Source organism: Cavia porcellus, unplaced genomic scaffold, assembly GCF_034190915.1.
Source record: "Cavia porcellus strain 051 isolate PalLab524CR breed Dunkin Hartley unplaced genomic scaffold, mCavPor4.1 scaffold_32, whole genome shotgun sequence".
NCBI lineage: Eukaryota > Metazoa > Chordata > Mammalia > Rodentia > Caviidae > Cavia > Cavia porcellus.
Window position 1 is genome coordinate 37,067,825 of NW_026947515.1, and position 26,960 is coordinate 37,094,784.

The window sequence follows — 26,960 nt, forward strand, 5'->3', positions numbered from 1 at the left end:
GCTTGACATCTTTTGAGAAAGGGAGAGAAAAGTAATAACATCCCTTTAAAAAAAACTGGAGCGGGGCACAGTAATACAGGTGAACATACCTGTAATACCAACAGCGGGGAGGCCGGGGCAAGAGACCACAAGTTGGAGTCCAACTGAGCACCTTAGTGACCTAGTGAGACCTTGTCTCAAAATGTAAAAAAACAAATTAAAAAGGGATCTAGGGATGTAGCTCGGTGTGAAGGCGCTGGGTTCAATCTCCAGTAATGAGGGGAAAACAAATTGGGACAAAAGAGTAATACAGAGAAAGAGAAAATAAAACTCTGAGGCATCACTCCCCAGCCGCACACGTCTCTCCTTTCTGTGCAGACTTGCAAGTTTTTTATATACTCCTGACTGTACCGTATATTATGATATTTTTTGGAGGGGTACGGGGATTCAGTTGAGGGCCTTGTGGTGTGCTAGGTGAGCTCTACCCCTGAGCTACATCACCAACAGTTTATATTTTTATCCTGAGACATGGTCTTGCTGAGTAGCCCAGGCTGGCCTGGAACTCACAGTACTGTTGTTCAGCAGTCAAAACTGTAGGCAGACGCTAGGCTAAAACTAATGCCTTCAAAGTCTTATTTCCTTACAATAGTTTCCTGAACATGGAGTTAACCAAAACAAAGAGCAAAGAATGTGTCTAATACTTGGGGTTTTTTTTTTGGTATCGGGGATTGAACTCACGACCTCATAGTTGCCAAGTAGGTGCTTATGGCGCTGAGCTAAATCCTCAGCCCCAGCTCCTAATATTTTTGATACATATGACCAAATTATTTTTAAAACAGACTTTACCTTCATACCAGCAGCAAACCCTATCCAGCCCAGGTTTATCAATTTAGCAAGGATTTAAAGAATACAATAAGTATTTTAATGAGGCATTTTAAAGATTAAATGACGTGGGGCTGGGGATTTAGCTCAGTGGTGTAAGCACCTGCCTTGCAAGCAGGCAGTCATGAGTTTGATACCCGGTACCGATAAAAAAAAAAAGGAAAAAGAAAGATTAAATGATGTTTGTTATTTTTATCTGTATTCTTCAAAACATTTTTTCAAGTTTGCAGGGTTTTTTTTTTCTCTGACGTGATGTGTCTGCTGATGTCCATTGGTCCCTTTATTGGTGTAGTGGAGTTTTTCCTCATTGGTTCATCCGTATCTTATATGGGATGTTTTTAGATCACTGCGTGTTGAATTGTCTTACTTGGAGGCTAGAAGAGAATTCTTTTTCATTTTTCAGGAACACTGGGAGAAGGAGAGGGTGACAGCCTAGGTTCACTGAGCTGTATCTTCACCCCTGCTGGTCTCCTTGGTTTATTTAGCAGGGTCCCATTAATTGAGTGTTTCCATTTATTTTCCATGTAATCAGCTTATCTTTTAGCCCTCGCCCCCTGCTTACTGCTCTGCTGATTGCCTTTGCCAGGTATCTTATGTGTATTTCAGTGTCCTGAAGGGGCTGCCTGGTAAAGAAGTCGCTTGCACTGTGTCCCTTCTCCAGATCGTCATCCCCTTGGTCCTGATTACTTTTTTTTTTTTTTGTCTTTTTTTGAGACAGGGTCTCACTCTGCAGTTCAGGCTGGCCTTGAGCTCTCTTTGTAGCCCAGGCTGGTCTCGAACTCGCAAGGATCCTCCCACCTCAGCCTCCCTAGTGCTGGGATTACAGGCGTGAGCCACCACGCCCCGGCTGGTTCTGATTACTTCATCCAGGCAAATATCACACATGCTCCATTAATCCATTTTTTCCTTAGGTTGAAAGTTGCTTGAGAATACATTTTTACAACACAGGCATGCAGGAAATACCTTGGAAAGATAATGGCCGATGATTTTCCTCTGCGACATGTTCGTTCTGTTTTCACTCTTAGAGGCAGGAGAATCTATTGTCTTATTTCTTGAAAAGCTTGAGACCTGTCCTTCAATCAGTCACCCTCAGCGTTCTCTCCTGTGTCCCGAACCTGGCTGGCTGCGCGTCCTGGCTCCTGGCGTGTGGCTGGAGGGAAGGACGGCTCATCTTACCAGCTCTGACTGCTCTGCCTCTCTGCTCTCCTTCTGCAGAAGTCCCTTTTCCTTGCCCGGGCTGTGCTGACGGGCCTGGCAGATGCCGTGTGGACAGAGGAGCACGACGCTGTTCTGAGCCGCTTTGTCCAGGACCCCCTAGAGTCCATCCTCACCATCTTCATCGATCCCTGCTTTGGGCTGAAGCTGGAGCTGGGCATGCCCATACAGGTGCGTGCTGTGCGTGCCCAGCGCAGAGGGGTCTTCCAGGGAACGAGGGATCTGCAGAGCCACATCACTGACTGGCTGTGCCCAAGGCCCTGCTGGGTGTCAGGTACCCGACCAGGAGGCAGTGTACAGGGAAGGATGAGGCAGCATTTTGCTTCTTTTTAGACAGAGTTTTGCAGTTTGTCCCAGGCTACTCTTGAATTTGCAATATTCCTGTCTCAGCCTCCCAAGGGTTGGGATTACAGACATGCACTTCCATGCCTAGCACCATAATTGCATGGGCTATGGGGAAAGATATGAATGTAGGTAAATATTTACTATAAGTCTCTTAATAATATTAAATATATAAATTTATATATTTGACCACATTTATTTAATTTTAATTAAATTATTTATTATGTATTTATTTAAAGATACATTTGTATTGATTTATTTATTGATACTGGGGTTGAAAACCAGGACTCCATGCATGCTAACCGTGTATCTACGACTGACCTATACCCTCATCTCTACAATGTATTTTGATGCATGCACAAAACTTTCTAGGAGCTTTTAGGGAACAACTCTTAGAGCACTTAAAATTTGGGGCAAGTTTGATGATGGAGGTGATGTTTGAGCTGGGACATAGGGTTTCATGGAGAAAGGTTTTTCAGTCAGGAACACTTTATATACAAAGAAAGAATAGTGGGAAATGAAACTGAGAGGGGGGCTGGGGTCAGCTTGCAAAAAGCCTTGTGCATTATACCAAACGGATTTGGCCTGGATCCCAGACAGAGCTACTGAAGCCTTTTTTTGGTTTAGATCGATAACTATTTCAACAACATGGAGGCTGCGTTAGAGAAGAGTGCACCTGTGTTAGTGAGACAGTACAACAAAGATGAATGGTAAACTGCAGTAGAATCTTGGGTGGTGGGTGCGCAGATCACTATTAGAAAATTCTTTTTAAAATAAAGTGAAGAAGCTCCTGCTTTGCTCCTGTTGACAGCACACATCGGAAAATTGAAATGATGATGAGGTTTAGGGTGACCCTGTGCAACAGTGACACAGTTTGTAAAGCATTCTGTGGTAAACAAAGGCCAAACAGGATGAGTTTTTCCTGTGATCAGCTACAAAAGTATAATGAGGAAAGTAATTTCATTTGCAAAAGAAACAAAATTGCTACAGTATTTATATTTAAATGTAAGGGCTGGGGCTTTAGCTCAGTGATACAAGCACTTATCTGAATGTAAAACTTAACATACAGTGGGATTTATGGGAAAGAAAACAACTTTGTTACAGGCTGTGAAAGACTTGAATAGGGCCAAGAATGTAGCTCAGCAGCAAAGCGCCTGCCTAACAAGCACAAGGTTCTGAGTTCAATTCCCAGTACAGAAAAATAAAAACAAAAACAAAAACAAAAACAAACAAAAAAGCAAGATAAAAAGAAAAGAGGACTAAATGCTGAGCCATATTCTATATCTGATGAGGAATCTTATAGTATGACTATATTTTGTCTAAAACATATATCTGTTTTGGGGTTTTTGCTTTGATCTTTTTTTTTTTTTTTTTTTTTTGTCTTTTTCATTTTTATCGGTACCAGGGATTGAACTCACGACTGCCTGCTTGCAAGGCAGGCACTTATGCCACTGAGCTAAATCCCCAGCCCCTGGGGTTTTTGCTTTGAGATAAGGCTTTGCTATGTTGCTCAAACTGGTGTTGAACTGTGAAGTCAAATGATTTTCCTACCTCAGCTCTTGAGCAGTGGAGTCCATAGTCATGGGTCACTGTACTCAGAGATTGTGTGTGTGTGTGTGTGTGTGTGTGTGTGTGTGGTGCTGGGGATTGACCTCCGGGCCTTTGCACTGAGGTACATCCCTAGACCTTTTTTGAAATTTTGAAGCAGGATCTAACTAAATCGTTTCCACTGCCCATTCTGAGCTCAGACTTTGCGATCTTCCCGCTCAGACTCCCAGAGTGCTAGGATTACAGGCGTGCATCCCCGTGCCTGGAAAAGTGTATCATTTCATGCAGTTTCAATCACAGTGCCCAAATGCTTAGATTCCTTGGGTAAAGGTTTTTATACTGCATGTGGAAAAATGGGTGAAAATAGCAAAGATAATAAAGCACAAGGAAAACAATGGGGAAGACTTAGGAATATAAAAACCTTTTTATTAAACTATAGTAATTCAACTAGGTATCGGGGGCTGGGGGTTTAGCTCAGCGGCATAAGCGCCTGCCTTGCAAGCAGGCGGTCGTGAGTTCAATCCCCGGTACCGATAAAAATGAAAAAGACAAAAAAATAAATAAATAAAAAAATAAACAAACTAGGTCTCGTTAGGTTAAGAATACAGTCTATAAACAACACTACAGGAATGTAGAAAATATAAAAATAGACATTATCAGCAACAGTATAAAAACATAGGAAATAGAGAAAATAGAAAGTACAGAGACAGGTGTGTAAGCATTTTCCATAAAAATGGGATTTTAAAATCTGGGGGAAGGATGGGATTAGTCAGTGACTAGAACGGGAAACAGATGGCAGTGAAGTTCTTCAGTTACGGGCTCTGCTTAGCCTCCCGAAGTGCTTTCTATTTTTGCTGTTTTTAAGGTGTTGGGTTTGAACCCAGGGCCTTATGCATGCGCTCTGCCAGAGTCACCCTCTCAGCCCTCTGAAATTTATTCTAAGTAGATCATAGACTTCCTTGTATTCTCTGGTTAAAATGGCTATTTGAAGCCTCCTTTAAAAAATCATTATTCCAGCCGGGCGTGGTGGCTCACACCTGTAATCCCAGCACTCGGGAGGCTGAGGCAGGAGGATCGTTGCGAGTTCGAGACCAGCCTGGGCTACAAAGTGAGCTCAAGGCCTGCCCGAACTGCATAGAGACCCTGTCTCAAAGACCAAAAAAAAAAAAAAATTATTATTCCGTTTGCCATGGATGGTGGTGCATGCCCGTAATCCCAGCTACTTAGGAGGTTGGGGCAGCAGGGTTACAAGGCTGAGGCCAGCCTGGGCAACTGAGTCCCAGCCTGTGTCAGAATAAAATAAATAAACAGAGCTAGGAATGTAACTCAGGTAGAGAGTGCCCTGGTTCAATCCCCAGTACTCTTAGTGCAGCTTAGTGGAGCGGCACATACCCATCCCACATCTGCAGGACACTCCCTCCTTTACTGTTAAATATCTGATAAAGCAGCAGAAGGTACCAGTAAACATCACAGCGGAACAGCTGCGTGTAGCCCTGGCGTAAACAAAGGAAGAAACATGCATAATCATGTCTAGCAGAGTTTTAAAGTGAATGACCAAAAAAAAAAAAAAAAAGTGACCAGCGGCCGGAGTCCTGCCCGGCCACAGGAAGGTGAACCTCGGTGGGAGGGAGCCGCCAAGGCCCACAAAATCTGGGAAGGGAGAGAGAGCCTCGTTGTTTCAGGGAAGATTCAGCAGCCCAACCGCCTGCCCGTGCCCGCGTGCTTGTCTCTTAGGTACAGAAAAAAATCTAAGGTACGAATAAAATCTAAAACGCCTCATCCTTTCACTTTAACTTCAAGAGGCAGAATCAGCCGGCCTCACAGTGGGACGTCAGCTCGCCAGGGAGGTTAGAGCGGAAGAATGAATGCCCAGAGCTTCCGAGCATGAGCAAAATGAAGAGAAATTGCATGGCAACTGCAAGCACGTTGTATCAAGGGCAGAAAATTAAAAAAATAAAAGGGACAAAGCGGGCAGAGGAAGAAGACAAACTGACTGAGCAGAAGGAAATTCCTCACAACGGCGTCGCGTTACAATGCAACCTAATAAGAACAGGAGTGCAGGTTTTAAAAGGCTGAGAGAGGGAGGCAGCGATACAACGTGAGAACAGGGTGGAAGCCAGGGTGCCGATTTTAGGGATGAATACCAGCGTGTCATAAAACTGCTCGATTGGAGACAGCAAAGGATTGTCACAAATCCCGTCCCTGAGATGGAGGCAAGATCCAGTAATCACAGGCAGGCAGGCACCAGAAAGGGCCAGAGAGTCCGGTACAATTAGAGAGGCTAACCGACCTGAAAGACAGGGACGGCTGTCTAGTGGAGCAGAAAGGGCCAAGAAACGAAACAGAATATAAACGTTAAAATATGAAGGATCTCCCTGGAATGCAAAGAGAACAGAACCTGGGGATCCGAGGGACATGTCGTATCCCACAGAAGCACTCAGTGTTAAATGTCAGCACACATCTTGATTACAATATTAAATGTGAGGATACTAATTCTTCGGGAACATTGTCTAGGTGCTTTGTTTTGGTTGGTTGGTTTTATAGTATATATATGTGCTGCTGAAGTGCTTTGTTTTGCTTTTTGAGACAAGGTCTCACTATGTAGCTCAGGCTGGCCTTGAACTCACAGTGATCCTCCTGCTTCAGCCTCTCAAGTGCTGGGATTACAGGGGTGCTCTACCGTGCCTGGCCTGTGTTGTTACTCTTGCAAAGAATATCGGACCTGAGTCTAATAATGAGGAAGCAGTCAGATAGTTCCTAATTAACAAATATTTCGGGAAATGGTTGCCTTGTGTTCTTAGAAATACCAAAGCCATACAGGAAAGAAAAATCTGGGGAATTATTTAAAATGAAGGGAAGCTGGGCATTGCTGTGAATTTGAGGCCAGCCTGGGCTCCATAACGTGTTCAAAGCCAGCCTGAACTATGCGGTGAGTGTCTCAGAAAACCAGAAGGAGGGAGAGGAAAGGAGGAAGAAAGAATGATAAAGAATTCAGGAACAGAGTAATTCATTTAAATACGTAGTACCTTAAACAATTGTCCCGCCTCAGCCTCCTGAGTGCTGGAATTGTAGATGTGTGCTGCCATTCCTGGCCTTCTCAAGTTCTTTTTATCTAATTAAGTTCAAATAAAACTAAATATGATACTTATAACTAAAATAGCATGATATTTTAAATAAAATTTTAATTAATTTTTCTGTATGTACCAGAGTTGATCAAAAGGTATGAAATGTTTAAGTAAAAATTACTACAGGAGAAGAGACACTGCTCGTGAGTCCTCTCTGTTCAGACACACTGAGCCCGTCGTTCCTGCTGCCTTGTGAAGCAGGTCTTTTGGCAAGTGTCTTTAAGGGCATGATGCTGGAGTTCCACCGCGTGGAAAGGCTTCTCGTCCACCTTATTTACCAGACCTTGCACTGTGTGGCCTCTGGCTCTTCTCCAAAGCCAAGATGACCATGAAAGATACGTGTTTTAAACTGAGGCAGGAGGGTGGCCGGCCGGAGAGAACCAGGAAGGAAGGTGGGCACACCTCCTCCTAGCAGCAGGGCGCTGCTGGCTGGGGGAACCAGGAGGGAGGCCAGGCCCCCTCCCAGAGAGCCCAGCACCAACTGGGAAGGAGCAACTGGCCGATCTGATCCGGAGGAACACAGGCTGGGATGACCACTGACCTAATGTTTACGGTGTTTGATTGACTTTGCAAGCCTACAGCTGGTAATCCAGGTAGCTATTTCGAGGATAACAGTATGCAATGAGGTAATTAGATTGGATTTCCTGTCTTATCACTGTTTTGTTTTGTTTCATTTTATTGTTCTCCTTTATTCCTTTTTTTTTTTAATTTTAAGAACAAGATTAAGATAACAGAGGACATACCACAGGTCAGAACAGAGCATTTTAAGCAACATAGTGTTTCACCACAAGACAATGCGACATAACAGTAGCTACCATAGTGTTTCTTTCCTTGAAATAATTTGAGTATACCTTGATATACTATAGTATCAAACATAAAAAGATAGTGTAAAACCACTCAAGAGAATGAAAGTATTACAGGGTATTCAGAACCAACTAACAGAAAACTAACAATGGTTACTATGTTATCTCCTTGTCTATAAAAAATTTTGTTTATACTATCACATGTAATAAAATCCAATAAGATAGAACATGATAAAACTGATGGAGACAGAAGAACATAAGCTTGGTGGGACTTTAAAACAAGGCGATATTAAATCATCACTAGCTATTATAATGTCTTGTTTTCTTCAAAATAGCTGTTCATACCATCACAGACAATAAAATGAAACAACCCCAGAATAAAACCATTCCAACTAATGAATGAAAACATTATAAGGCTTCAAAGCAATATAATGGGGAATCATGATCTTTTATTCCTTTTAAATAAAAAAAAAATTGATTCAGGAGACTGAGGCAGCCACCAATGCATAACTAAAGATAAAACAGAAGTAAGTCTTCCTCAGGGCTGGGGATTTGGCTCAGTGGCATAAGTGCCTGCCTTGCAAGTGTGCAGTCGTGAGATCAATCACCGGTACCAAAAAAAAAAAGTCTTCCAGAACTGGGACCAATGCGTGCAAGGCTAGGAGGAGTATTTCAAGGGCTATTAATGGCAATGTAATATATTTTAATGTAGTAAAGTTTTAAAAATTTTAACAGTCAATGTATTTTTCTTTCTTTTTTTTTGTCTTTTTTGAGATGAGGCCTTGCTATGCAGTCCAGGCTGGCCTTGAGTTCACTTTGTAGCCCAGGCTGGTCTCGAACTCGCAACGATCCTCCTGCCTCAGCCTCCCGAGCGCTGGGATTACAGGCGTGCATCACTGTGCCTGGCTTCAACTTTCATTGTGCGCATATTTGCAGTAGTAATGACTGCATTCCTTGTTGGGCGTTGTCCACGTGCATAACACATCTTAAATTTTTTCATGTCTTCCCTCCCCCTCTGCTCCCCTCCCTCCATCTTTTGGTCCTCTTCCCTTTTACAAAAGACCTGTCTCTCTATTTCTTTAGTGGTAATGATATTTAATTTCCAGGCAGTGAATTTTTAGGTGACTTAAAAAAAAACTTTGTACATGTCTGTGTGAGGCTCCCCACCGACACTGAGATCATGCCCAGGCGTCTAGACTGGTGCTAGGCTGTACCGTGGGACTCCATTCCCAGCCCTTCTGCGTCCGGTCAGTGAGTTATGATTTACATATATCATCTTTTTTTTTTGTCTTTTTCGTTTTTATCGGTACCAGGGATCGAACTCACAACTGCCTGCTTTCAAGGCAGGCGCTTATGCCACTGAGCTAAATCCCCAGCCCCTACATATATCATCTTAATAAAACTATAGCTTTCACTGGGTGTGGTATGTACTCCTGTAATGCTAGCACTCAGGAGGCTGAGACAGGAGGTCTGCCATGGGTTCCAGGCCAACCTAGGCTACACAGTGAGTTCAAGGCCATCCTGAACTCAACCCAAACTGCATAGTGAAACCCTGTCTCAAAAAGAAAAAAAAGTTGTTAAGCCTTTAAAAAATATGCATAAAATGACAAGACTTTTTTCTGGGTAGTGGGAAGATGAATACTTGTGTTTTTTTTGTTTTTTTCCTTTTTATCGGTACCGGGGATCGAACTCACGACTGCCTGCTTGCAAGGCAGGCGCTTATGCCGCTGAGCTAAATCCCCAGCACCTATTTCCAGTTTTTAAAGTTAAATAAATTGTAAGGAGTCCTTATACAATCACTAAAAAGGAGATCAGTCTGGTCTTGGGTGGGAATGGCCTTTCGAAGCATACAGCAGTCAGAGCTTGAGAAGATTCTGATGTGATCTATGGAGTCACATTTCTGAGTGTAGGTAGCTTTGTTACTTCCTCATCACTGTGACAGCCATACCTGAGACCCACAACTTCAAGGCGGAAAGGTGTATTTTGGTTCACATTTCGTAGGTTTCAGTCCATAGTTTGCTGACTCCGAGGCAGCCCAGAGGAGGGTTGGCAGCTAGGGGAGGGGAAGGAAAAACCGTTCAGGCCATGATCCTACCAGATCCCACATTCTGAGAGCAAGAATCCAGTAATCCAGTCACCTCCAAAACCCCACCTAGGAGCTGCATGAGGTTTGGGGGGAACGTTTTAGACTAAACCATGACAGTAAACAACAACAAAAACTCACCAATGGCAAAATCAAAAAACATGAAAAATATGGCGAAAAGTGTATGCACCTGAAATGGAAAATCCTGTTTCCATGGTTGGAGTGCTTCATCCGTGTTAGCCTATCCCATCACCCATCCGTCTGTCCATCCAGCCATCCAACCAACAAACATTTACTGAGTACCTACTGTATGCTGGGTTTTGTGTCAGGTGCCGGAGCCGTGCTAGATAAAGTACGGGATTCTTGCCCTCGAGACAAGCTTTCTGCATCTCTTCCTCACACCTCTGCAGATGGGATCTCTGTGTGTCTGGGAACAGGAGGCATCCCCTGGTGCTCACCGTGCACATTTAGAAAAGGCTCAGGATAAATGAGGGGCTGGTATCAAAGAACTCAGCCAGGCTGCAGGTGGGGAGCCTCAGAGTCCTTTGGGCGGCGTGGCAGGGCCTGTAAACAGCTCTGATCTGTCCTTCACACAGACCCAGAACCAGCTGGTTTACTTCATTCGCCAAGCACCGGTCACCATCACAGCGGAGAACTTCGAGGCCACGGTGCAGTTTGGGACAGTCCGGGGGGCCTACATCCCAGCCCTGCTGCGGCTGCTCAGCGGTGTCTATGCCCCGCAGATCTTCACAAACACAACCTGGCCCGAGAGCATCCGGAATCATTTTACTTCACAACTGCACAAGTTCTTGGCCTGCCTGACAGGTGAGCGGGAGGCCGGGGAGGCCCATTTCCCCCCAGTAAGAAGGCAGCGGATCTGTCCTGCTCCGTACGGGTCTGTTGAAGGGGTGGGGAAAGGGATGGAATTTGGCCTTTGTGTGGTGCCCAGGGCTGAACTCAGATTCACACAGGCTCAGCTCACGCTACCGGTATCAGGGTCTGCCTGGCTGTTTATACTCAAATCAGCATCTTTTACGGGGCTGTGGGTGGAACCTGGGGTCGTGTGCACGGTAGTCGGATGCTCCACCAATGGGCTGCACTCCCAGCTCCAAAAAGATGGGAAATGAAATTTCACTGTGTGTATCCAGTTTCACTGTGTGTATCCATGCTTACACACACATGCACACATACACACACAGACACATTCTGTTCCTGCATATCCTTAGGGTCCCAAATAAAAGTGATAGCATCAGCTTCAACAAAAAAATTAAGAAGTAAAAAGTAAAAGCTTCAACTCTCCTAATTTAATACTAAAAGATATCGATTGTTATTGGATAATAAACATCAGTCGCTGGTAAATAAATTACAGTGGTAATCCACATACCATTTGCTGCTCTAGAACCAGTGGGGACTGTAAGGGACTTGTACTGTGATGGGGTATACAGATTACTTATTTATTTAGACATAGTCTCACTATGTAGGACAGGCTGGTCTTGAACTCATTATACAGCCCAGGCTAGCCTTGAACTCTCAGTAATCCTCCCGCCTCAGCTTCCCAAGTGCTGAGATTATAGGTGTAAGCCACCATAACTGGCTGAGTATACAGAGCTTTAAAATTACTGTATAGCCATTTCTTGTTATACCTCTATGAGATTTTTCTTCTGCTTTCTGTCATTTCTCCTCTCTCCTTCTCTCCCCTCCCCCTGCCCGCCTTTCTCTGTGTCTCTGTTTCTGTCTCTGTCTCTCTGTCTCTCTGTCTCTCTCTCTCTCTCGCAGGTGGGAGTTGAGTCCAGGCTCTCACCTGCCAAGCAGGTGCTTCACCCCTGACCTGTATTCCCAGTGTTTTAACTTTCTGTTTTGACACCCCGGGTCTCACTGGGCTGCCCACACTGCCCGTGAATCCACAGCCCTCCTGCTTAGCCAGCTGAGTAGTAGGAGCTGCAGGCCTCCATCACCATGCCGGCCTGATTTTCCTTTTGACATCAAGGAAGTGGGGGAAGTGGGGGTCTTGGTTTCTTCTGCTTTGTGCCCTGAAACACACACCCAGTCACCCCTCGGTACCATGGGGGATTAGCTCCACAGCCCTTTGGATGCCAGAATTCCAGATGCTCAGGGCTTTATGTGAGGGTGTATGCAGTGTTTGCATGTAAACTACTCCCATTTTCCTATATGAAGTCTCTATCACACTAAATCGATGTAAATGCTGTGTAAACAGGTGTTGTACAGTAGTGTTTAGGGACTGATGAAGGGAAAAATGTCTGTACGTGCTCAGCAAGGTGCAGTGTTTAAAACCACATTTTTTGCCAGGTGTGATGGTGCACTCCTGTAATCCCAGCACTTGGGAGCTGAGGCAGGAGAATCACTTGCAAGTTCGAGACCAGCCTGGGCTATAAAGTGGAGCCCAAGGCCAGCCTGGACTGCATAGTGAGACTTTGCCTCAAAGACACAAAAATGTACTTTCTGCTTGTGCCTGGTTGAGTCTGTGGATGCAGACAGAACATGTGGATAGGAAGGTGGATTCTGTCCTGTGTTCCCTACCACAACTGCCAGATCGTGGTTATACGGTTGATGCCGGGGCAGCAGAATCTCACCTTGTGAACCCCCGCGGTCTTTCTCAGACACACGCTACAAACTGGAGGGACACACCGTCCTCTACATCCCTGCGGAGACTGAGAACATGAGGCCGGAGGTGGTGGTGAAGGACAAGGAGCTGGTGCAGCGGCTGGAGAGTGAGTGGCTTGGCGGCGCTGCGGAGGGGACCCCCCCCCATGCTGGCTTAGATGCGCTGTGTGGTGGCGGAGGGACGGACAGGAGGGACGGACAGGAAGACGCAGCAGTGTGCAGACTCGCAGGAGTTTTCATGCCCTGCCCGCCACAGCTTCCATGATCCACTGGACCCGGCAGATCAAAGAGGTGCTCAGTGCCCAGGAGACGGTGGAGACCGGGGAGAATTCAGGGCCCCTGGAGGAGATCGAGTTCTGGCTCAACCGCTGCACGGACCTGTCGGGCATCAGCAAGCAGCTGGTGAAGAAGGGGGTGAAGCACATCGAGACCATCTTGCGCCTCTCCAAGTCGTCCTATCTGATGCCCTTCATGAAACTGGCCCAGCAGATCCAGGTGTGAGAGTGGACTAGTGTGGGGGACACAGGGGTGAAGAGTCCGTGTGATTCAGAGATGGAAGGACTCTCCCCGGGTGAGATTTTCACCTGGTGTTAGGGAAATGGGCCATAACTAGCCAGGGAAGTCTAAAGCCCTGGCTGAGGACAGGGCAGCTGATCAATAATTACCGAACATCCGCCCTGGACAGTTCTGATTCCAAGCGGGAAAACAGAGGCGTAGACACAGCCTCCGTGCCTCATTTCTCAGTCTGAAATACTTCTGTTGAAAGTGGTTATTAATCCAGGTGTGGTGGTGCACACCTAGAATTCCAGCACTGGGAGGCTGAGGCAGGAGGATCACAAATTCTAATCCAGCCTGGGTAATTTAATGATTCAGTGAAACCAAAATAAAACATTTAAAAAATATGGCTGGGCATGTAGCTTTGCGCCAAAGGCCCTGAGTTCAACTGCCAATATATACTGGAAAAAAATAGATAAAGTAGGCATTAATAAAAGGTGATCGATATGACACACCGTGGTCCTGAGTGGTTGAGGCTTGAAATGGTGACTCCTGGCTGGGGCTCACGAGGAGGGCTTCCTGGCAGAGGTGATCAGGACGGTGTGCAAAATGAATTAAAGAGGGCTTGCTGTGAATCAGTTCTTCTGGTGGGTCATATATTTCTGGTTTCTGTTTGCTGCCAGGATGGCTCTGCCCAGGCACAGTCGAACCTGACCTTCCTGTCAATCCTGAAGGAGCCTTACCAGGAACTGGCACACATGCACCCTAAGGACATCGCCAATAAGCTCCCCAGGCTGATCAGCCTCATCCGAATTATCTGGGTCAACTCTCCCTACTACAACACGAGGGAGAGGCTGACCTCCCTCTTCCGCAAGGTGTGTGGTGCAGGGCTAGACGGGAGAGTGTTAGCACGGTGGTGGTGTTGGCCAGGCTCCGGGCTCTGTATCTGAAGACGGTGGGGTCTCCTGGGGGACAGGTGTGTTCAGAAAGCTGGGCAAGACAGGCAGCGGAGGCCTCCGCCTGCACCCTCCACTTTACAGGGCTCAGGGGTGGGATTTGGGCTTGACTTCTGTTTCCAGATGCACGCAGGTTAGGCAGGAGAAGGGCTGTGAGCAGGGAGCTGATGGGCATGGGGAGGGAGGGAGGGCAGACCCCTAGGCAGGACTGTGCAGAAGGGAAGACCCCTTCCCCCGCCCCAAGACGGTGGCTGCCGTTGGGGAGGGGTCACCCAGCTGCACTAGCAGGGCCCTGCATCTGCAGAGTTGGCCAAGGAGCAGCAAAGGGCCATCTAGGACAAGGAGTGCCCGTGGGACCCAGCAGTGGGGGACTGGGGTGTGACGGGCCTTGTCGGGAGACAAGCGAGGGAGCTGAGACCAATCCTGCGGCGAGGTTAGGGGACGAGAAGGGCCGCGTGGACGCGAGGCTGGTGACGGGGCTGCTGCGTGCCGTCCTTAGATGAGCAATGAGATTATCCGCTTATGCTGCCACGCCATCTCCCTGGACCGGATCTTCGAGGGCTACGTATCTTCTAGCAAAGTGGACCTCCAGGGCTGCATCACCTGTTGCCACGCGTGGAAAGACCACTATCTGCAGGCTGTGCAGATGCACACGCAGTAGGACGGCTCCCCACACGCGGGCCCCTTGACATTCATTCCTCCAGAAGGGAGATTCCGACTCCTTTTGTGTGAATTTTTTGTGGCCTATAGATTTTTTTTCTAGACCCGAGAATACCTTTGTCCAGCCAGGTTTTCCTCTTTGAAAGCAGATACTTAGCTTATAACCTTGGGATCTTTCCCCTCTCGTAATCTGCTCCTCCAGATTCCAGGAAAATTACCTGGTCTTCTCCTCCAACCTTGGCCCACACTGTAAAATTCCAACCTTCTTAGATGCCACATCTCTGGGCTGGTTTTTGTTACCTTGAGTCTCCTCCTTTGGACTCAGGGAAAGTACCCTCAAGGCCCTCTTTTATAAGCTTCTGGCCCAAGTCGTCCCGAGCAAGCTGAGCCCTAGGGTTCCCAGATTTTGATTCAGTCTGTCTTTCTGCCAATGCAGGTTTTCCGGGCGGGGCTGGGTCCTAGACCAGACCAGCATATTTGCTCAGGTGGATGCTTTTGTGCAGCGCTGCAAGGACCTGATCGAGGTGGGAAGACTGTGTGTGTGTGGGGGGGAGTCTCAAAAGCCAGCCTCAGACCCTCCAGCACCCCTCTGCAGGAGCAGGGCAGACGGAGCAGAGGCTGATTCAGGCCAAGCTAGAACTTAGCTGCCTCCGCTCTTGCTGCAGAATCGGGGCCCTCCTGCCGCCCTGCCCTTTTCAGCTTTTGCTGTTATCACTGCCCTAGCATCTCGTGTTTCATCCTGCAGCCAAATTTATCCCTGGCAGCCCCCTGCCTCTGGTCGGTCCTCCCTAGTTCTTACGCATTGAAGCTGTATCAAAGAGCTCTGGACACACAAGCTCAGAAAGGAAAGCAGGGGCTCTCATGCCGGCTTCTTTTTAGGTATGCGACTGTCAGTACCACTTTGCCCGTTGGGAAGACGGCAAGCAAGGTCCCCTTCCTTGCTTCTTTGGCGCCCAGGGGCCACAGATCACACGGAACTTGTTAGAAATCGAGGATATCTTTCATAAAAACTTGCATGTGCTGCGAGCTGTCCGCGGGGGCATCCTGGATGTCAAGAACACCTCTTGGCACGAAGACTATAATAAGTGAGCAGATCACAAGCTGACAGAGCCAGGGAGGGAGAGCGGGACAGGCAAGAATGGCGGGATGGCGGACACACAAAGGGAGGTGGAAAAATGGTCAGCCCAGTGACGGAAGGCCGGAGGGCGGGAGGTGCCCTGGGGGGCTCAGGGTTCCAGGTGACCCTCTGGGACCTGAGTTTTGGTGCTGCCACACGCTGGGTATGTGTCATGAGGCAGATTACATTGGTGGGAGCCACTGCTGCCTCACCTATAAATAAGCTCAGAACCTGTCTCCTAGCACTGTTCAGAGTATGAAACAGATTCACGGATGAAAGGCTTTAACCTGGTGCCTGGCTTGGGGCGAGCCCCAGTGCACAGGAACACATGGGATTCTCACCCAGGGTGGATTTGGGTGCTGGTGAGGGCACCCGCACTCCCACGTGCCCCTCTGATGGTGCAGATTCCGCACTGGCATCAAGGACCTGGAAGTGATGACCCAGAACCTGATCACCTCGGCCTTTGAGTTAGTTCGTGATGTGGAACACGGGGTGCTGCTGCTGGACACCTTCCACAGGCTGGCGAGCCGGGAGGTGTGGTGGCCCATGCCATCTCGTGAGCCCAGTCTTGCCTGTAGCTCCCCCTGTGCCTTCCCAGTCCCATCCGCCCGACATTGCCTTTCCCCGCCCGCGGGACCTGCCAGGCCTCTTCCCTTCCATCAGCGCCCCTGGCTCCCACATGGCTGAGGACCGCGGCTCCTGCTGTGTGGCGGGGCTTTCTCCTGGGGCCGGAGCCTGGAGAGAGCACCTCCAGGGGCATGTCTCGCTTCTTTCTCTTTCCTTAGACCATCAAGCGAACCTATGACAAGAAGGCAGTGGATCTGTACATGCTGTTCAACAATGAACTGGCCCTGGTGAACCGCGAGCTGAACAAGAAGTGGAGCTATCTGGAGCCCTACATGGCCCAGTACTCGGGGCAGGCGCACCGGATGCGGGTCCTTCGGCGGCGCATCGACAGAGTCATGAACGTGGGTGTTTGGTTCTTTCCAGGTGGGAGGGTGGGGACAGGTCCAGAGAGCTTCCCCGCACCTTTTCACCTCTAGAGTCTCAGAGGAGGCGGGTGGGGCGGCCTCTCCGTGAGGCAGGCGCTGAGTGGGGTTCAGAGAGGGAACCGGCGGCTGGCAGAACGGAGGTCACTTTAGGGGTTCCATGTCGGGGTGGAGAGGAGGGGCAGGACCAGTGTCAGGGAAGCAGGGCCGGCAGAAGAGCAGCGCAGACTGGTGACCTAAGACCTGGGCAAGGCTTGCTGGACTTGGCTTCTCAGTGAGAACAGGCACAAAGAAGGCAAAACCACTGAAACGCTTTGGGGGACCCAGGTCAACAGTTACTGCCTGATGAATTCAGGAGACAGGAGGGCCGCCTCCAGGATCTGGGCTGACCCAGGCCAGGCGATGCTGCAGCCGGCGTTCAGCCCTGTCCCGTGTACACTCTCAGCCTCTGCGGCTTGCTTACTGTCTTATTAGTGTGTGTCAGCGCGCAGTCGCGGGTCTCTGCACTGGCTGCCTGTACCGTGCTGTGGTCCTCCCTGCCTGCTCTGATACTTCACTTTGCCCATCCTTCCCCTCCTTCTGCCCCTCTTTTTCTTCTCTAATAGTCCGCCATCTACTTTTTGTTTGTTTGTCTTTTTGAGACGGGGTCTCACTCTGCAGTTCAGGCTGGCCTTGAGCTCACTTTGTAGCCCAGGCTGGTCTCGAACTTGCAATGATCCTCCTCCTCGGCCTCCCGAGTGCTGGGATTACAGGCTGTGCCACTGTGCCCGGCTCTTCCCATCTACTTTCATGTCCTCTCTCTCTCTTCTTTAAAAATTCCTGTGATTTATTTTTTTCTCCCAGCTTTACTCCGGTGCTGAATCTCCGTGCTTGTCTCCTTTCAGCCCCCTCCCCGCCGTGGGCTTCAGTTCTCTGTTTAACTCTGTCTTCCTGCCGCGTTGCTAGAGCCAGTCAGCCCCACGGCCGGCCTTACACATATCGTCGGTGCGTGTGTACGTGTGTGTGGGGGTCTCGGGGCGGTGACCCCACCTGGAAGAAGATGAAAAGAGCCCCCTCTGCTTCCCCGTAGTGCCTCTCTGGTGCCCATTTCCTGCCCCACATCGGGACTGGCGAGGAAACTGTGCACACCTACCAGCAGATGGCTCAGGCCATCGATGAAATGGTTCGAAAAACCTTCCAAGAGTGGACGTCAACACTGGACAAGGACTGCATTCGGCGGCTGGACATCCCCTTGCTGCGAATCAGCCAGGAGAAGGCGGGCATGCTGGATGTCAACTTTGACAAGTACATGAGGGTGCACGCTGGTTCCTTTTGCTGTCCTTGGTGCCAGCCCCCCTCTCCAGCTCTTCCAAGTTTGACTCCCATCTGGTTTTTCTCTCCATTAATCTCCCTCTCCGTCTCTCTCACTGGTACTGTAGTATTTTGCTGTTATTTTTTTTTTAAGGCAGGGTCTCACTAAGTGGCCCAGGCTGGCCTTGAATTCCCAGTGATCCTCCTGCCTCAGCCTCCTGGATGCTAGAATTGCAGGCATGTGCCATCACACCTGGTGCTATTGGCTCTTAATTTTAGTTTTATAGTTTATTTTTAAAAAGCCCTGATTGAAAACAAAACAGTCCACTCACCTGCGCTACCAAGCCAGTGAAGCAGACATTCTGCCACTAGATGGCCGCGGTGACTCAGCTAACATCCAAGCCCGGCCGCAGTCTGGCCCTTCACAAGCACTGATGGATGGGCGATAAAACCCTTCCACTCCTATTTTTAGCTTTAAAATTATGGCATTCTTGTATTATAATTTTAAATATATGACTAATCCATTAATTAATTTATTCAAAAATATGCAGCAAGCGCCTTGTATATCTCAGGAACTGAGGACAGGCACAGTGGAGGTGCAGAATGACAAAACCCCGGTCCTTGAGGAGACAGGAGGAGGGCACAGGGAGACTGCAGAGTTTACAAACCTTCTGGCCGCAGGCTTCTCCTGAGCAGAAGGAAATAGCCTCCTGTGGGGTCGGCTGACTCCCTCTGGCCTCTGGAGTGGGCGATGCTTCTGGGCTCCTGGGCTGGTGCCCAGGCCTTGGCTTTCACCCGCTGGGTCTGTATGTAGGGGGCCCAGGTGGGGCAGGGCTGTGTGTGTGAAGATGGGTCCCCGTGTGTCAGTCCTGAGCCGAGGGCAGTCTGGCTTAAAAAAGGAGCAAGAGAAGCAGGGTGGACGGGCAGTGTGAGTGTCGGGGGTGGCTGTGGTGTGAGGCCGTAGGTGAGGAGGACGGGACATCCTCAGAGCCACCGAGAAGAGCAAGGAATTAAGGAACAGAGCGTGTGGAAGAAAGTGGGAGGCTGGGGATGAGCTGTGACCTGCGAGGGGTGTCGGAGACTGCCTTGAAGAGGCTGCTGGTTGCCTAGGCTGCGGCCCTGCGGTGTGGCCGAGTGGAACGTTATAAAAGTTGTTTCGTAAATGGATGGTGGGGTTCCAGGCCTAGCGTTAGCGTGTTTGTAACCTTTGCAGGCACACGAGGGCGTTGGATCTGCGAGGTGCATTTGCCCACCCAGCTGGTACCCTTGAGGGTGTGGCACCAGACGCCCCGGACCAGGAAAGTGTGAGCCTGTGTGGCATCTGTGCCTTCCTACTGCGACAGGAAAGGTTGCATTCAAGTCAAGGAGTTTCACTACATTTTAAACGTGAGAGAAAACGGAGGTTGAGGCAGGAGGCAGAGCAGTGCTGTGTGTAAGCGCTGGTTGGCGGCGGATACTTGGCTCCGCTCTTCAGGTCGGCCACTGAGCGCCCCAGGCCGTCTAGCTAGAGCTTGGGCTCGGGGACAGCTTTGTCCCATCACCCAAGAGAGCCAGCAAGCTCCTCTGAGTTTTCTTACTTAAAAAATATTTCTTAGCCGGGTGTGGTGGCTCACGCCTGTAATCCCAGCTCTCGCTGAGGCAGGAGGATCGTTTCGAGTTCGAGACCAGCCTGGGTTACAAAGTGAGCTCAAGGCCTGCCTGAACTGAATAGCGAGACCCTGCCTCAAAAAGAAAAAAAAAAGTATTTCTGAGGTTCATGAGGCAAGATAATCTTCATAGAAGTCCTCACAAAGGATAATCAGTCAATAAACGTTGTTATTATTATTATTATTATTATTTTGGCTTTTTAAAAAAAAAATCAATAGCAGGGGTCAAACTCGTGACCATGCACATGCAAGGCAGGCCCTTATGCTGCTGAGCTAAATCCCAGCAGCATGTTATTTGGCTTTTTGAGGCAGGATCTTGCTATGTGGTCCCGACTGGCTTTAAACTTGCAGGAGTTCTCCTGCCTCAGCCTCCCAGGTGTGCACTACGATGCCTGACTAATAGACATTATTTTTAACCTTAAAAATGGCCTCAGACAAGCTGAGGAACACAAGAGTCAGCAGTTCAGCAGTCAGATGTGGTGGTGTGCACCTCTAATCCCAGCTACTCAGAAGGCTGAGGCAGGAGGTCACTCAAGTCCAGGAGTCTGAGACCAGTGCGGGCAACATAACCCATCTCAAAAAACAAAAGGATACATTTGGCAGGGGGGTGTGCAGTTTTAATTCTTAAAACAATTTAAACTTTTAGAAGGGCTAATAAATGCACATCATACAAAATTCAAGTTACAAAAAGGTATAGAATTAAGTCTCCCTCCACTGCTGTCCCGTTATAACCCAGTTTCTCTTTGAAGATTCAGTGTTCCTAGATCTGCTTGCAGTACTTCAGAAATAAGCAGGAATGCCTGCATAAGCACCCTTCTTAAATATATATGGAAATAGCATAAAATAAAAATTGTTCTGTGGGTCCAAAGTGATTTCAAAATATTTAATTTTTTCTTTGTAAAATTAATTATTGATCATTTTAGGAAAGTTGCAAAATGTAGGAAAGGAAAGGAGGAAGGAAACACCCCAGAGAGAGCCGCTGTTTTTGCTGGTGCTGCTGCTCCGGGGTTTGACCCCGGGGCCATGCACTGGGGCCAACTCTGCCACTGAGCTGCAGCCCAGTATGGTCTCACTGCGTTGTTGAGCTGGCCCTGAATCCTCTGTGAACTTACAGTGACCCTCCTGCCTCAGCCTCCTGAGTGATGCCATCACACTCGGCTATTCTTTAAAATCAATCTTGCCTTTTACCACAAGGTTGGCTTCCTTTAACTTTTTAAATCTTTACTGGGCATTTTCAAAATATAAAAGTATGACGTGAGCATTGTTAATTGTTAAAAACAATTGCTATAGAACTATGTAAAAAAGGAAGCGAAAGCCTAACACACAGCCCAGTCCTTAGGGTACCACGATGACTGCATGTGTTGGTCACTTTCTTTTACTGAAACATAGTACCTGACACCCACGATTGGGAAAAGGGAAGGCAGATTTTGTTTCTGTTGTGGTAATCTCAGTCCTTGCATGGTTGGCTGGCTCCAGGCAGGGGAGAGCCGCTCAGGCAGCCAGGAAGCAGAGAGCGAGGGAGGAGCTGGGGAGAGATGCACCTTATAGCTGTCCCCCCTGGGGACCGGCCTCAGCCAGCCAGAGCCCACCCTGTAACAGCCGGTCAGCTCTGCCATCCTCTGGTCATCTTTCAAGAGCCCTAATTCAGAGCACACGAGGCTTTGGGGAAAAACTATATATAAACCACAACACTGCATGATAACCAAATATCGGCTGCACACAAAATAAGATGACATTATGAAAAGTCCTTTGTGACGTTTTTGATTAGTAATGTTTGCAGCACATAGTGTCTACGTTCCTGGTGTGGAGTATTGTAACCCCACACACTGTGTGCAGTCATCCAATATTGTAATCCTCCTCCCAGTTTCCCCCACAGTCCAGAAAGTTAGATTTGTAATCCCGTTGAGACGTATTGGAATCCCAGCAAGTTAATTGTAATCTACCCCCTCTAATGTCCCAAATTACGGGCAGCCCAGGCGTCCTAACTCCAGTCCCCATGGGGGTATGCGGGCACAGGCCTTGACCCTAGGCCTCCCCCTGGATTTATTATCTGGGGAAGAAGGGGGTGGCTCAGGGGTGAGTGACAGTGAGGATGGCGGGATTCCTGAGTAACCTGAGCTGGCGCTGGGAGGGAGAAGGGCACCTCTGTAAACTGCAGAGATAAAGACATGCAGGAGGATCAACTCACATAACCTAATTAAGGTAGCAACTGGGTTGTTTTGGGAGGCTGTGGCTTCAGTTTCTGATATGCAGACTCTTGTGCCCTGGGGACTCAGCCTCTTTACCTTGAGGCTCCCACCCGGGTGACATTCCCGGAGCTGAGGAGCTGATGGCTCTAACATCCCGCAGTGCTCACATCCCCATAGCAGTAGGAGAACACTGCCCGCGGAGAGGAGAGGGACTGTCTGTTGACTTTAGAGATTACATACCAGCACCTCGCTGCTGGCCTTGTTTGCAATGCTTAGAGCCAATTGAAGAGAGGAGGAAATACCACAGCCCGCTCTGTACATGGCAGGATAAGGAAATGTCTCCAAATAGTCAGAGCTGCAGTAACTGCTGTGCATTCAGGGGAGTCACTGGGGTTGTCTCCCACATGAGTTGGCACACGTACCCAACATGTTTCAGTTCCTTTTTTTATTCCTTTTCTTCTTCTTCTTCTTCTTTTTCTTTTTTTTTTTTTTTTTGTCTTTTTCCTTTTTATTGGTACCGGGGATCGAACTCACGACTGCCTGCTTGCAAGGCAGGCGCTTATGCCGCCGAGCTAAATCCCCATTCCTTTTCCTCCTCTCCCTCCATCTCTTGATTCCCTTCCCATCTGAGAAAGATCTATTTCCTATTATCTATCTTTTATTTATATTTTTGAGTTTCTCATGTAAGAGAAACCAGATGATATTTAAACTCGTGTGTCTTGAGTTATTTCACTTAACATTACGGCTTCTATTTCCCTACAAATAACTTAAGCTTATCGTTCTTTATGGCAGAGCAGTATTCTATTGTCTTTATCTGTTCCGTCTGTTGGTGGACATACAGGCTGCTCCGAGAGTTAGCTCTTGAGAATTGTATAAACATGAGCATGCATGTGTCCCTGTAATGAGATGTGATTTTTTTTTTTTTAACACTTTCAGGAAGATACCTAGAAGGTATCTGGGCCAAATGAACTTTCTAACTTTTTTTAAGAATCACCATACTGATTTCTCTCCCCCCCCAGCATTTGTGATTATTTGATTTCGTGATAGTTGAAAGAGTTGCCGGCCCAGATAAAACACTGTAACCAGAAAAGGCTGCAGCTAAACTTCTCCCCCCCCTGCCCCCTATGGACTTGATTGTAATTCTATATCCCCATCCTTAAGGACCTGTGCGCCAATGAGATACCTGTACATCTCTAATGGCCTTTGGGGCACTGCCCTAAGCTTAAGCTATTTAGATCCCCCACGCCACGTGTCCGGGAGTTTTTGCCAGAGGGAGTTCGCCAGGGAGTTCGCCAGAGAGAGAGAGAGACCACCCGCCCCGGGTGCAGAGCTCTGCACCCGGGGCCAGCGACGGGGGCCCCCTCCCCACATTCCCGGAATAAAGCCACCGCTGACCACTACTTTTACGGCCGTCCACTCCCCTCCATTCCTCCTACGGACTTCTCCTCTCCTGTCCCTTCTCCCAGACCTAACAATAGTGGTCATTCTTTTTTTTTTTTTTTTTTTTTTTTAATGTTTTATGGGTACCGGGGATCGAACTCACGACCGCCTGCTTGCAAGGCAGGCGCTTATGCCGCTGAGCTAAATCCCCAGCCCCCCGATAGTGGTCATTCTTTCTGGGGTAAGACGGAATCTCAGTTTTTTTTCTTTTCTCAGTGTTGTTTTAATTTGAATTTCCCTATTTTTACACCCTCCCTTCTTTAAGAATCTTTAAGGTTAATCCATATAGGAGATTTTTCCATCCTGCTGGCACAGAACTGCTGCTTTTTGTCATGGCTTGTAGTATCCAGTAGTGTGTCCCCGCTCTAATTTAACCAAGGTGCTCCCTACGGGCGGACTTACAAGTCGTAGGGCTGCTAAGAAGTTTCTGAGTGTGTAGTTCTGGAGGAATTCTGCCGCGTCTCCTGCGCCCTGTTCCTTTCCCTCTTGAGTGCTGTACTTTCTGGACGTTGAGCACAGAATGGATCGTCTAGTCAGGATAATGGCTGCTCTTACCATCTCTTATCTGGAGTACTTTTCGCATAATCTTTACAGTAGAGCCCAAACAGACCACTTTGGGACAAATATTTATAGTCTGAGTTTATGCGAAACCCAAATAATAGCCAGAAGCTTCTTTCAAACTGCCCTTTGGCAATGGTTTTCCAGAAAGATATAAAACTCTTTTATTTTGTGATTTAAGGTAAAACTGCTTCAATCCAGTAAATAATGGAGGAGAAAAAGCTCAATCGTAAGTGAAGAATTTTTAAATCCATAAAGAAACCCAAGACAGTTTTGGCTTCTAAAATGTATTAACACTCACCAGGAGCACAGATAACTTAATCTGGGTTACTGTTTGTGTTCAGGGCTGGCTAGGAGCTTGAAATAAGCATGCTTCTGACATGTCCCCATGGGCCTCCGAATTACCTGGCTCTCTCAGTTTTGGGGGACTTCTAGCCCCTAATAGTATTTATTTTATCACACAGGAAGTTTTGTTATTCCCACCCTCTATCCCAAGTATTTGAACTCTGAAGTCCAAATTGGCGTTTACCACGTTTTATGGCCAGACCAGCTTTACAGACTACACTTAACACAAACGCTTTGCAGAGGTCTCCTGTGTCCGGCTGAGAACTGTTATCACTCTGCACAGCAGAATGGAATTTCCCCAGAGCAGGAAGAGGGGCGCTGGCAGCTGGCAGGTTTTGTTCTGAAAGCTTTCTTGTGTCTTACTGTGCATCTTCACCTGACCAGTTCACTCTCGGCCATCAGCACGGAATCAACTGGCTTTGCTTTCCTGACTGTATTGCCTGATGGCACATTTGGGGACATGTTATAAAACTATTTTACAAAAATGATTTCCCCAGGGCTGGGTATATAACTCAGTGGCGTAAGTGTCTGCCTGGCAAGTATAAGGTTGTGAGTTTGATTCCTAGTACCAAAAAAAACCCCAAAGGTGCAATGTAACCAAATTACTAGGCTGGGCATGGTGGTGCATGCCTGTAATCCCAGCACTTGGGAGGCTGAGGCAGGAGGATCGCCATGAGTTTGAGGTTAGCCTTGGCTACACAGTGAACTCAAGTCTGGCCCAAACTACAATTCAAGAGCCTGCCTCAAAAAAAATTTTTTTTTTCTCTCCAGTAGATTTTTAAAAGACATTGTATTTGTCAATACAATGAAATTTGCATTCTGGAAATTCAAAGACTTGAAAAAGAAATAGGATTTTCAGCTCCACCTCAGGAAGGTATTGTCCAAAGTAATTTGTTCAGTTGATAGATTCACATTGAGTATTGTACCTTACAACTCTTTGGAAAATCCTGTCCAGTTGAGAAAAATAAATAAATACTGTGTTTCGGCTCCTTGTTTGCCAATGTGCTTGCCCACGTGAGTTCGTTTTGATGTTTGTGGCTGGAGACAAACTCAGGGCCTTCAGGGTGGAGAATATACAGGCACGTGCTCGTGCCACAGATGTGCTGCCATTTTGTCCCAGTCTCTGTCTTCCCCATGGAGCTGCAGCACATTGCCATCTGCTGTTTATTATGACTCTATTACTGTTGCTGGCTGCTGAGCTAATACAGTTGCTTTATACACAGCAGCTCCCTGTAACAGCAGTCCAGAAACACCATGTCTTGACTTTTTTTTTTTTAATTTTTTTGTCTTTTTCTTTTCTCTCGGTACCAGGGATCGAACTCACGACTGCCTGCTTGCAAGGCAGGTGCTTATGCCGCTGAGCTAAATCCCCAGCCCCATGTCTTGACTTTTTTGAGAGAAAATATTCGTGCAACTTCTGTTAGTGTTTATTGTTATAATGGTTCTATTTATTATTGTTGTAGCTAATGTACTGTGCTTAGTTTACAAATTAAATTTCACCATGGAAATGTGAGTATAGGAAAAATCACAGTAGATGTAGGGTTCAGGACTATTTTTCCAAGCATCTCCTAGGGGCCCTGGAGAGTCTCCCGCATGGGTAAGTGGTTTACTATGGTTCTTTCCTTGTTTGTATGATATTTGGAGTTAACTTTGAAATTAGTAATTATCTATTTTTGTTCGCACGCTGCCCACTTTCATTATTTCTTCCAAATCAACTAATAAATCCCCTTTTTCTTTTTTAGTAATTTTTTTCAAATTCATTTTATTTCAAAGAGATTAGAAAAACAAAACAAAATTTCAGAACCTGTCAGCCAGGGCAACAGTGTACACACGGTTGTGCGTTGTCATCCCCGGATTAAAATCCCTTTGAATAACGTTCTTCCTCATGGCTGATGTATTAGCCACATTATTGGTTTCCCGGTTTTCTCAGATCCGTCCCTTCCCGAGCTCCCGACTGGCTCCAAGGCCTTTCATTGGGGCATCACCCTGGGGCTTCTCTGAGTCTCCCCTCGCTGGTGTTTACTTCTTTCTGTGATTGGGGATCAAACGAGGCTTCTCCCACGTTAAGTGTAAGTGCTCTGCCGCTGACCTGTGCCCTGGCCCTCTTGTTTGATGTCCTGTTTCCTCTCTTTGTTTCTTGGTGTATTCCTTTGTTTTGGTAGAGTGCAGCCTTTCTTTTAAAAAAGTTACAAGAATTAAAATTTTAAGGTTCTTGCATGATTGGTAACAACTATTTTCTATCTTTTGCTTGCTGGACATTTGCCTGGGTTTGGAATTCTGAGGTCACGTTTTTCTTGAATCTGGCCTTTTTGGTTTTCTTTTTTTTAAGATGAGATCTGGTTACATGGTTTGGGCTGGACTTGAACTGGGATCTTCTGGGCTCAGTTTCCTGAATAGCAGGGATCACAGGTGTATGTGCCTGCCTAGTTGGAGGCTCTTCTTAGTGTCTGGTGATCCATGGCTGGTTTGTGTTACTCACTCTGCAGAAAAAATTTTTCACTTTGCAGAAATTTTGACCCATTTCAGAAATAATATATATTTATCAGTAGAGATATTTTGGGTTTGAAAAAAAATAGCCTTTCTTCTACCATCTCTTAAAGCATGGTATCAGAATAGATGAGCACTTGAAAGATTATTCTCCTTGCAAGATTAATCTCCTATAAAGAAGACATAGGA

The 26,960-nt window shown here is 47.4% G+C and overlaps 1 protein-coding gene across 9 annotated transcripts in view; it reads left to right on the forward strand.

Moving 5' to 3' along the window:
• The window catches only part of Dnah2 (dynein axonemal heavy chain 2), a 109,968-nt gene that overhangs the window by 6,912 nt on the left and 76,096 nt on the right, over positions 1–26,960 (forward strand). For all 9 annotated transcript variants that reach the window (XR_010045329.1, XR_010045330.1, XM_063242551.1 and 6 more), the window contains 11 exons: positions 2,077–2,247; positions 10,574–10,802; positions 12,596–12,706; positions 12,856–13,094; positions 13,778–13,969; positions 14,550–14,707; positions 15,147–15,234; positions 15,590–15,795; positions 16,232–16,361; positions 16,613–16,795; positions 17,886–18,100. Coding sequence is in view for 7 of the 9 variants with exons in the window: in XM_063242551.1 (XP_063098621.1) it covers positions 2,077–2,247; positions 10,574–10,802; positions 12,596–12,706; positions 12,856–13,094; positions 13,778–13,969; positions 14,550–14,707; positions 15,147–15,234; positions 15,590–15,795; positions 16,232–16,361; positions 16,613–16,795; positions 17,886–18,100 (1,922 nt within the window). In the remaining 2 variants the exon portion in view is untranslated. The remainder of the gene's footprint in view (positions 1–2,076; positions 2,248–10,573; positions 10,803–12,595; positions 12,707–12,855; positions 13,095–13,777; positions 13,970–14,549; positions 14,708–15,146; positions 15,235–15,589; positions 15,796–16,231; positions 16,362–16,612; positions 16,796–17,885; positions 18,101–26,960) is intronic.